Raw genomic sequence first — 12,684 nt, forward strand, 5'->3', positions numbered from 1 at the left:
CGGTAGATAGTTGAGAACTGTCCAGTAGGTGGCGGTAAGATGGGAGCAACATTTTATGGAGGCAGAAGAAGAAGAAGAAGTAGTAGTAGAAGAAGAAGAAGAAGCAGAAGCTGAAGCTGAAGCGGTGGTGGTGGTGGTCCATTTTGGCTCGTACATCAGCTTGTTGATTTTTTTGCGTCAAGGTGACAGTTTATAGTAACTAAATCCACCTGAAATGTCTTTATCTCTTATAACCAGGGCACTTTGCTCTGTTGCGGCAGAAACAGCGAAAATTCCAGCCAAAAGGAGTCTGTGGGAGAGACTGAAAAACAGCAAAGCCGGTGAGAAACTGAGCAAAAATAATGTCTCCTTTAAAATTTTTCCTGCTGTGTTTTTTTTTTTTTTTAATTCCTTCAGTAGTCAGTGAATAATTATATACTGGCGATTGTTAGATTTTCATACAAAAAACGGATCATATCTGATCTCGTGTGTCTTATGTATCTTCTGCCAACCTGTAGCTGAGATTTCATACTATCTTTTTTAAACAAATCTTTCTTTGTTGCTCTACGACTAATAATGTAACAGACAAAAGTTGTATGTTGCCCAGTTTATGTAATCACAGCCACAAAATACTTTTTCATTGGGCTTTGTTTGTTTTTGTGGTGAGATGTTTTGGTGGCTCCCTTCACTCATCTTCTTTGGTCACTCAGGTTTTGGAGAACTGCCTCCTCCGGGTAGATTTACCACCTACTACCATACTGTTTGTATTTCTTAAATATTGATGTAAATAAAGTCCAAGACATATTTAGTGACTTGGAAATGTTCATGTTTCCATCCCCTGACTTGTGATTTGTTTTAAAAAGGTCTAAGTTTAGTTTGTCTAATTACTTTTGTTCTCTGAAAATATATGATTCATGCAAACAGTGGATCAGGGACACATACTGAGATTGTAGGTGTGCCCAAAGTGTCCTACCGAGATTGCAAACTTCTCTTTCTTATATCTTCCAGTTTTCTTTTATATTAAAATATTAGCTGTGGATATTGTTATGGTAACTGTGTGTTGGTAGGTCATTGTTATGGCCTAGTTAAAAAATAATAAAGCCAAAGCGTGACATAACCATCAAATTTTAAAAGTGTTTTTTGTGAAATGTTATTATTTTAGGTATGGTTATATATCATAGACCCTGAGCCTGGTTCTGCTGGAGGTTTCTTCCTGTTAAAAGGGAGTTTTTCCTTCCCACTGTAGCCAAGTGCTTGCTCACAGGGGGTCGTTTTGACCGTTGGGGTTTTACATAATTATTGTATGGCCTTGCCTTACAATATAAAGCGCCTTGGGGCAACTGTTTGTTGTGATTTGGCGCTATATAAAAAAATTGATTGATTGATATCAGAGTTTCGATATTTCTATTGGTCTGGGTTCAGTCATTGCTAGAAAATATCAGTGCATATATACTATAATGTGCTAGAGCGTAACACTTGCGACAACAGTTGGGGGTATCGTCTTTAGTCTGCAGAAGCCTGAAACAAAGAAATTCTGTCCATTAGTTCCTGGTATTATTGAACAAGTAATATAATTATTCTATTGAAGCAGAGGAGGAGATATAGCTAAGGTTTTGACACAAATAAATCAAGGACTCATTCTCAACGTTATGCTTGTGACAGTTTTACCTTGCTTTAGAAACATGTTTTTTCTAGGAAATGACATTTCTACCTTTACAAAGATGTATTACTGTGTGTTATTATGGAGCACAAACAAACTGACAAAATACAAGGTTATTTCTTTAACATTCAACTTTAAATGATAATGCTAAATATCAGTGTCGCACAGAATTGATGAAAAATGTGCTTTTTTTGGGGTATATTTCGTGCATATCTCTGGAACTGTGTGGAATTTTTCCATGAAATTTTCAGTACCTGTCAAAGAGACTATAGGCAACTCACAGATAAATCTGGATGGTGCTAAATAAAATAATGGCCTGTTCATGACAGATGCAATGCAAATCAGCAGTTAGATTTCATTATTTTTGAACTAGGCCATATGTGGTGACATGACTTCCTAACCCTTCCCAAACCTCACAGAGACACATGAACTCAAAGAATAATAATGATTGTTTGATTTTAGCTACATTGTATTGATGTACAGAAGCACATTTACACAAAATGCCATTATCCAGTTACTTTCATACATATCAGACATCTTCAGGTGAATAGCTACATGAAGGAAGTCCTGCTGTAAGGAGGTTCATATGTGTGCAAGCTGTGATTTTGAATTCTGACTCACTGCACACTGTATTTTCCATCATCAAACCTGATGTGCTAAGTCGGGTCACAGGTGTGTTCAGTTTGTCCATGAGCTGGTGTCTTATGATCATCAGAACAGGCCTGATGCAGCAGTGCACTGTGTCTAAAATCAGGCCCTGCTTTGTGTACTTTTTTGCGTAAAGTAAATGATACAGATGTTGAGTGATCATTTTGCTTTAAACTCCAGGCATGATCTGGTTTATTTTTTTCTCCATCTTTAGGTGTGTGGTGTCATAGCCTGCTTTCTGACTACAGAGAGGCTTGTAAGGAGATCGTCTTCGGTGCCTGGGAGCGCCCAGTTAAAGCCTCTGTGTATGTGGTCCTGCTGGGCGGGGCCTGGGCCTGTTTCCACACTAAACCGGATCACTTCTCTTTTGAGGCTGACCTGCTGGAGCGCTCCAATCAGCTGGCGCTGCTGTCACCGTGGATCCGTAGTGCAACCTCTGATGGACACGTGCAGAAGCTGATCAAGCTTCAAAACGAGGGCCGACTTCACCACGCAAGCCTGGGTGTGGTATCTCTGATTTATTACACTGACTATGATCCAGACACTAAACTCTATGAAGCCCAGTGCTCCTATCTGGCAGTACCCTGGAGGGAACTCCCCCAGCGCATCCTAGACATGGGCTTTGTTGGCCGCTGGTTGTCACTGGATTCAAAGATGAAGGACTATGATATTAATGAGGAAGAGTTCAAACACCTGCCAGCAAACATGCAGGCAACAGCTCCACCCAGTGTTTGGGAGGTGGAAAGGAATGAGAGGTTGCACAAAGAGTCCTGGGTAGCAGTGAAAATACAGAAAGAGGAGGAGGAGAGAAATAAGTAATTGGCAAAGAGAAGGGTAGCATCATCCTGTTGTTAAGCTCTGACATAACGCATCACGTGATAAATCTGTTTCCGGGTCCAAACAAAACAATGTCGACAAATGTGGATCTACTACTACTACTAAAATGTAATTTTTTATGCTTTTCATCATGTTAATAAGAGACTGCATCCATGAGACCCTGAAAACTTGCTAAAACAAATATTCCAAATAATCCGTGTCTGCTATGTTTAACCTGCGTGGAATTTAATAAACGCAAACTGAATTTCAGACATCTTATATATTATTACTCTGGAACGAAGCAAAGCTGTGAACACCTGTAATAAAGGTGTTTTTAAAAATTTATTTTATTTACATTTTGATATAACACAAGTTTGGATCACTGAGATGTTTTCTGGAGCTTGAGCAGCATCATCTCAGTCACACTGCCCGTTGTTCCCCCCCCCCTTCTTCTTTCACCTGATCAGTGTATCACCAACAGTCTTATACAGTGCATCTAAAGAAAAAAAAATTGGAATATTGTGAAAAAGATCATTTTCAGTCAGTTATTTTAGGAAGTGAAAGTTTAAGATATTCTATACTCATTACCTGTAAACGTTACATAGATGTGTGTGTATATGTACATATACGTGTATATATATATATAATGTGTGTGTGTCTCTGTGTGTATACACACAGAAATTTGCTACAACTCAGATTTTGTATATTATAATTTTGTATTATAAATTTTAATTACAGCTAAAAAATGAGGACAAAATGTATCTCAAAATATTAGAGAGTTCATGAAATCAGTTTAAAAAGGATTTATATGAAAAATGTCAAACTTATGAAAACTGTATTCATTCATGCACCCGATGCAGGAATCTGTGTTAATTAAGACCAGCTGGTGATTGAACCCTCATTTTTGTGTTCAGATATGAATTTTTCTATTCAAAGTGAGGCTTCATTGTTTCACTGTTAAAGGAAAAACTGACCCTAAACAGAGTCGGAGCGGACTCAATAAATGTGTAAGGTTAATTTCATTACTGCTGCTATATATATAAATATATATATACGAGGGCTGTCAATAAAGTTACGGTCCTTTTTATTTTTTTCAAAAACTATATGGATTTCATTCATATGTTTTTACGTCAGACATGCTTGAACCCTCGTGCGCGTGCGTGAGTTTTTCCACGCCTGTCGGTGACGTCATTCGCCTGTGAGCACTCCTTGTGGGAGGAGTCGTCCAGCCCCTCGTCGGAATTCCTTTGTCTGAGAAGTTGCTGAGAGACTGGCGCGTTGTTTGATCAAAATTTTTTCTAAACCTGTGAGACACATCGAAGTGGACACGGTTCGAAAAATTAAGCTGGTTTTCAGTGAAAATTTTAACGGCTGATGAGAGATTTTGAGGTGATTCTGTCGCTTTAAGGACTTTTCACGGTGCGAGACGTCGCGCTGCGCTCTCAGGCGGCGTCGTCATCCTGTTCAAGCTGAAAACATCCACATTTCAGGCTCTATTGATCCAGGACGTCGTGAGAGAACAGAGAAGTTTCAGAAGAAGTCGGTTTCAGCATTTTATCCGGATATTCCACTGTTAAAGGAGATTTTTTTAATGAAAGACGTGCGGACGGGTCCGCGCGTCGGGACGCAGCCGCCGCGACGCTCCGCCACAGGAAAAACACCTCTGTTGAAAGCCTTAAGGACAAGTTGGAACATGTCCTGCCTGTTAAACAATTTCTCATATACTCACTCCACTGAAAGCCATCAAAAGCCGCCTGGATTTTACAAATGGTTATCAACACGGAGGTGTTTTTCCTGTGCCGCCGCACCGCGTCGGCTGCGTCCCGACGCGCGGACCCGCCCGCACGTCTTTCATTAAAAAAATCTCCTTTAACAGTGGAATATCCGGATAAAATGCTGAAACCGACTTCTTCTGAAACTTCTCTGTTCTCTCACGACGTCCTGGATCAATAGAGCCTGAAATGTGGAGGTTTTCAGCTTGAACAGGCTGATGACGCCGCCTGAGAGCGCTGAGCGACGTCTCGCACCGTGAAAAGTCCTTAAAGCGACAGAATCACCTCAAAATCTCTCATCAGCTGTTAAAATTTTCACTGAAAACCAGCTTAATTTTTCGAACCGTGTCCACTTCGATGTGTCTCACAGGTTTAGAAAAAATTCTGATCAAACAACGCGCCAGTCTCTCAGCAACTTCTCAGACAAAGGAATTCCGACGAGGGGCTGGACGACTCCTCCCACAAGGAGTGCTCACAGGCGAATGACGTCACCGACAGGCGTGGAAAAACTCACGCATGCGCACGAGGGTTCAAGCATGTCTGACGTAAAAACATATGAATGAAATCCATATAGTTTTTGAAAAAAATTAAAAGGACTGTAACTTTATTGACAGCCCTCGTATATATATATATGGGTTTTATTAATTACAGCACCTATAATGCATAAAAAAACTCAATTAAATGCACTTTGATCCCTTTTTCTTTGACATCACTGACTTGATCTGTAATTTGTGTTTTTGAGAGTAATAACTGGAGTGGATGCTTCTGTCTAAAGACATTTGTGCACATTTGAAACGGCAGTATACCTGAAGGGGTTTTTTTTTTTTTTTTTTTTTTTTTTTTTTTTTTTTTTTTTTCTTCTTCTTCATAGGTGAAGTGTCCAAAGGCACCTTGACACTTGGACAAATTTTGGCATCACACCGCGACGCAATTCGTCATGCCATTGCATGTTATTAGATGGTACGCACATTGACACTTGCACAAATTTGATCTCTGCACTGGCATGCAATCTTGAATGTCCATGAGTAAACTCGTAAACTGTGCACAATGATCCGTAATGACAGGCCGTGACACAGCAGTGTTTGCGAACAGGTTGCGCAATATCATGGCTAGTTCATGCAAGTGGCACGAAATTTATGCGTGCCAGAAATTTTGAACATTTCAAAATCTTTGCACACTGGCACACAGCCGCGCACAGTTTACGAGTTTACTCATTAGCAAGCTAAATTATGTGCTAGTGCAGAGATCAGATTCATGCAAGTGTCATGGCACCTCAAGTAGTTTTTTTTTATACAGAAGGAACTTACTTAAAAACCTGTTATATCTCAAATAAACATTCTTCACACACAACATGCTGACTAGACTTTAACAATCAATTTATAGACACACTGAGCTCTTACAGATTTAAAATGGTCTAAAAATGCTTGATTCGTGGTGATTTTCATCCACATTTTAATGTTCAGTCAACATTTAAAAATGGAATGGTCTTGGATTCAATACGATAATTATTAAATGGGTCATATTGTGCCAAATCACTTTTTAATATCTTACATTTTCGTATGTTTGATGTTTTATGTTAAAAATATCCACAATTCTGAATGCTTTCACAGATATTCTCCTGATTTAAGCAGAATTTATGCCTAACACATTTTAACACCTATGTGACATATGTAACACAAGTAACCCCCACCCCCTCAAATCCATTAATTTTATTTCAGATTATGAAATGACACCCCCCCCCCCAACACACGCTTTGTTTATAGTTCAGGATTACAGCTGTGTTCCAAAGTCAGAAATAACCCTGATATGTAAAGTGAAATTTACTACATCACTCACACACACCACCACCACCTAAAGGCTCCATTAAAAAAAAAAAAAACAGTTTACGCGTATCATCCCCGACATCTCGATAGTCTTGTCGAGATGTCATTCCTGTCGAGAAGCCAACCCTCCATACAACTGTGCATGCACAGTTCTCTCTACCCAGACTTTGACACCTTCCCCCATCCACACTTCCCCCTGTCGGTTTGACAGTGATTCTCTTTACTGTGTTGAACTCTCCGATCGAGCAACCTAGCAATGAAAATATAACAGCAGTACGTGTCTTTTCAATTTTAAAAATTTGCAATATGCATGTGCACGCTGTAGTTACAGGGTAATATTGCTGGGACGCACAAATCGACAGCTCAATTCGACAGAATATTCACGAGTGGAGCTGAGCTCCCCCACTGAAGGAAACACATAAATTTTGTCTTTACACAAAAATACAACAGCAATAAGTGTCTTTTCAATTTTAAAAAGTTAAATTTGCATGTGCACGCTGTATTTACAGCACAGTATTGTCGTGACATGGAACTGTTTTATGCGCTGGGGCACACAATTTGACAAGACCGCACATCTCGACAGAACACCGGCACAACCGCTAGGTGGCGAGTGTGCTTTGGCCGAAGATAGCTGACGTTTGTTGAGCCAGATATGGTGTTGCAGACTGTAAGGTTCCCCCCTAAAAATTGGTCCAGCCTGCCTTCACTGCGCATGTGTCATTTGGTACCACAACAGCTCATCTGAGTCTGACTCTCTACATCCAAAGCAATCAAAGCGAATAATGTGATTATTAACCATCAGATGACAAAGTAAAACCTCTTAAATCATTCTAAAGTAAGTTTTAAGCAGAAATGAGGTGATATTCAGTGAATCGCTACTGACACTTTGAAATGACAGAGGCGCAGTGAACGCAGCAGCTGCAGGTCGTGTGGGTGTGGCGCTCTGATCACTTCCTCTGTCTTTTATGATGAAATAATGCTGAATTTATGTGGAAAGTGATTCTTGTATAAAAGCTTCAGATATCTGTCGCTGAGATAGATGATGACTGGAGTGCAGTTGAAGCAGAAATGAGGTGATAATCGGTGAGCCATGGCTGACGCACAGAAATGACACATGTGCACTAAAGGCAGGGTGGACCGATTTTTAGGGGGGACCGTTCGGTTGGAGACACTGGAATTTGCAGTTTGTTGTCATTGACAACCACACAGTCAGTTGCTCCGTCTCACTCACACACAGTGTGCGTGTTTATCACGCCGCTAGCGTGCAGTACACTGACTGTATTCAACATGGAAACAAGATTTATTGTAAAAATAGCTGATATTTGCAGTTCCTCACTTGGTATGCAGGTACTGTATGTGTTGTTTTTCAGGTATCGTTTTTTTTTTTTTTTTTTAACCTTTATTTAAACAGGTTAGTTCCATTGAGATTGAAGTCTCTTTTGCAAGGGAGACCTGAACAATTAGAAAGTTTCCAATTCACTTAACCTGCATGTCTTTACATGTGGGAGGAAACCGGAGCACCCGGAGGAAACACACGCAAACTTGAGGAGAACACGTAAACTCCATACAGAAAGGCCACTGGTGGGAATCAATCCCACGACCTTCTTGCTGTTAGGCAACAGTGCTAACCACTAAGCTACCGTGTATGTACCTGTTTCTAAGAAGGAAAAAAAAAAAAAAAACCCTGCACGCCCTCATCACTTTTTTCTGATGTCAACGTAAACTTTTTTTTCATGGGGCCTAAGAGATCTTTTTTTTTCAAAATACACTTTTTTGTGCAGCAAAAAATCTTACTCAGTATGTTCCTGATGTCCCATCCTTGCAAAGCTCATAGACTGCAGTTTATTTTTATGTATACGAGTAGTTCATTTCTTCAGTGTTGTGGTGTTTCTGAATGCCTGTGCATGTTTTGCGATTTGAGGGCTGATATTTTTTGGGGGAAAAATTATACTTGTGACAAATTTAGATTAATTAATTGCAAACCTTGTAGGCCAAAGGTGACTTGATATCACTAATTTTACTGCCTGGATCTATCAGATACCACCAAGAGGAAGTCAAGGGTTAGAGGTCACCCAATGGTTTTTCCAAACTATTTTAGAATTAGGGCATTGCCCTCCAGGGGGCGCTGCAGTGCAAAATAAGTTTTGTGCTTTGCTACTTCTACTGAACTGGATTCTTTGTTACCTCTGTTTTCTTACTCAAAGCTGTTGAACCGGTTTTCATGGAACATGGTGAAAGGCTTGAGGATGGTCGAGACCGTTTTCTTTCCCACCATCTTTCTGCCACTTTAATGTGGCGTTCAATGTTCTTTTATGGTCTTGTCTAAACCTTTTACAGCTGGATGCACTTCCTGTCACTCACCCTCTCCAGTTTTATTGGGTTAGAACCGGGAGAAGCTTGGGCCTTCAAAATCTTGCTCAAAGACAATTTTAACACCCAGGAGGATTCAGGGATTGATCTGTCGGCCTTCTGGTTCATGGAAAACCTGCTTGAGCTTGGCCCAGAGTCATAGTATTTGACTTTTAAGAAAATGCTGTGGGATACTTCTAATGAATGTTCTTACAGCTGTGTCAGAAAATGCCTTTAAGCCATAATTTCATATGAGGAAAAACAAGTGGGTTCGGTTCGACCAGCTGTGCATAAAGTACTGTACAAAAATTGTAAGCATGATTTAAGGGGGGGGATGCTGAAAATTTTGAAAAATTTCTAAATCTCAAATAATGATATCGCATTATAATAAGTCTAGATTAATTAATGCAGTAATAAGCATTAATTAACAGTGAATTAAGACTTACATATTTTTACACATCAGGGTCTGTTCATGTTAATGAAGGTATTAATACTTTCATAATCTAAAGACCATGAACACAATAAATGATTGCTAAAAATTAGTTAACTCTTAATTAATTGTTAATGTGTTTCCTGAATTTACTGTCAGCAGTATACTCTTATTTTAAAGTATTACACAAATAATTTATGATGGAATGCTACATGTTAAACATTAACCTAGTTAAATGTTTAGTATCGGCGAACACTCCTGTGGTTTTAGAAAAACATACTGATCAATATTCAGTTTACTGTGTTTGTTGTCTTTATGGACTCACACACTGCTGTAAACATAAAAAGTAATCAGGTTTTTATTAGGCTCGAAAGCGCCATCATTTTCTGTAATATATTACTGTCTTCAGTAAAATAGTCAACATTCTTTGGAACGTTTGAGTTATCTAGATTATCATAGCCAAGTGGCCTCTGTGTGCATATGTGTGTGACTTCGATAACGCAGAAACCAGAGAGAGCTGGCATTTGCTGTTTGGTATACCTGTGTATTTTGGGTCAAGGATGAATGCTGTGAAAATGGAAAAGGACCGAGAAAAAGGATAGAGGTATCAAATGTACATGCTGGTTGTTGTGTATTTCTCTCTGAAAATCTGAGTAAAATGGATTGTTTCAGACATTCTTCAGAAGAAGAGTATAGTTTGATTAAAAAGTTGATTGGAGAGGGGAAAACACATAAAGAAGTGTAAAAAATGATAGGCTGCTCAGCTAAAATGATCTCAAATTCTTTAAAATGGCAACAAAACCAGAAAGACATGGTAAAAAACAGAAAGCCACCATTCATTGAAGGATGGATCGAAGAGTAGCCAGAATGGCAAAGACTCAGCCAAGAACCCCTACAAAGTCCCACTGTTGAAAACAACAACAGGTGCTGAAGAGGTTACAATTTGCCAAACAACACAACTGACTGGCTTAAAGAGAAATGGCACCAAAGTTTGTGGACTGATGAAAGCAAGATAGACGACTCCCAAAAACTGAATTCAAGCTACAGTACACTGTGAAGACAGTGAGGCATAGTGGAACAAGCATCATGATATGGGGATGTTTCTCATACTATAGTGTATACTATTTATCGCATACCAGAGATCATGGATCAGTTTGAATACATCAAAATATTTGAAGACGTCATGTTGCCTTATGCTGAAGAGGAAATGCCCTTGAAATGGGTGTTTCAACAAGACAATGATCGCAAACACACCAGCAAGTGAGAAGCATCTTGGTTTCAGACCTTCAAGATTAAAGTTATGGAGTGGCCAGCCCAATCGCAGGACCTTAATCCAATAGAAAACTTGTGGGGTGGCATAAAAGATGCTGTTTCTAAGGCAAAACCAAGAAATGCAGAGAAACTGTGGAATGTAGTCCAATTGTCCTTGGCTGGAATATCTGTTCACAGGTGCCAGAAGTTGTCTGACAACATACAGCACAGATGTTAAGCAGTTCTCAGAAATAGTGGTTATACAACTAAATATTAGTTCAGTGTTTCACAGGAAAAATTAATTTTCAAGCATTTTTCAGTTTGTACAGCAAATGTTTGAGTTTGAAAAGAAAAATGTAGACACTGCTATTTTTTGGACAACCTAATATTCATTTTTCTCCACTTTCTGTAAAGTAATAAAAATTTGATAACCTTTTCTTCATGTTTTGATTTGAAATAGAATGCGCAGTGTTCTCAATACATTTGCATGTGTGGAAATTAAAGCTATTATAAGTATTTAGAATTTTGAGCTTTTAAACACACTGCTATTATTTTGAACACAGCTATATATATATATATATATATATATAATGAGGGTTAGGGTGTTTTTGTTTTTTGCTTCGGCTTGTAAATATATAGTATTTTGTATGTAAGTAGGTATGTGTAGGTGTATATTTATGTTTGTGTATATATATGTGTATATATGTATATGTGTATATATGTGTATGTATATGTGTATGTATGTTGATGTGTGTATGTATATATATATGTGTATGTGTATGTATATGTATATATATATATATTGATATCGGTTTAGGTGTGTAGGAATCTATGTGTATATGTGGCAAAGGGTATTACTGGTTGTGGGGAAGAAGGGGTAGGGATAAATAAGCTGATGCTTCACCCTACCCCTTTTCGGACATGTTGGGTACACAGTAGGAACTTTTTTGTTGTTGTCTTTACTGATCTATCTTGTAATTGTTGTTGTATCAAATGTTCGAAATAAACAGTTTTCATTCATTCATTCATATATATATATATATATATATATATATATATATATATATATATATACACACACACAGTGGTATGTAAATGTTTCGGCACCCCTGATGATTTCCATGATTTTCCTTTATAAATCATTGTGTAGCGGGATGAAAGTCCCGGGTCCCAATTGAAAAGACGTTCCCGCTAGCTTGGCTAACGGGGAGTTCCCCTTTGGCTGACCTGGTAGAGGAACGGTCTTTTGTGCGAGCCGCGTGGGTTCGATCCCCACCGTCGTCCCGGCCACGAAGGTCCTGCTGCTTCAATCTGGCGTCATGAACAGGATGTGGATCACAGAGTATGCTAACATGCACCTGTGACTTCGGGACGAAGTCAAAAATGGTGGGGAGATGTGTAGTGGGATGAAAGTTCCGGGTCCCAATTGAAAAGACGTTCCCACTAGCTTGGCTAACAGGGAGTTCCCCTTTGGCTGACCTGGTAGAGGAACAGTCTTTTGTGCGAGCCGCGTGGGTTCGATCCCCACTGTCGTCCCGGCCACGAAGGTCCTGCTGCTTCAATCGGTTGTTTGGATCAGCAAATTCAGTTAAATATATCATATAGCAGACAAATACAGTGATAGTTGAAAAGTGAAATGAAGTTTATAGGATTTACAGAAACTGCGCAATAATTCTTTAAACACAATTAGCAGGTGCATAAATTTGGGCACCCCAGCAGAAAAAAATGCATCAGTATTCAGATCCTCCTTTTGCAGAAATAACAGCCTCTAGACGCTTCCTATAGCTTCCAATGAGATTCTGGATTCTGGTTGACGGTATTTTGGGTAATTCTTCTTTACAAAACATCTCAGGTTTGTTGATTTCTGAGCATGGACAGCCTGCTTAAAATCACACCACACATTTTCAATAATATTCAGGTCTGGGGACTAAAATGGCCATTCCAGAACATTGTACT

General features: G+C 39.1%; 1 protein-coding gene across 1 annotated transcript; it reads left to right on the forward strand.

The window, feature by feature from the left end:
- Positions 1-92: 92 nt before the first annotated feature.
- Positions 93-3,109, forward strand: timm29 (translocase of inner mitochondrial membrane 29; the record flags this gene model as incomplete). Its single annotated transcript, XM_034191343.1, has 3 exons — positions 93-150; positions 258-320; positions 2,502-3,109. Coding segments are annotated over 3 exons (726 nt in total), but the record flags the coding sequence as incomplete, so codon positions are not given.
- Between the last annotated feature and the right edge of the window lie 9,575 nt (positions 3,110-12,684).

Source organism: Thalassophryne amazonica, chromosome 16 (genome assembly GCF_902500255.1).
Source record: "Thalassophryne amazonica chromosome 16, fThaAma1.1, whole genome shotgun sequence".
Lineage (NCBI taxonomy): Eukaryota > Metazoa > Chordata > Actinopteri > Batrachoidiformes > Batrachoididae > Thalassophryne > Thalassophryne amazonica.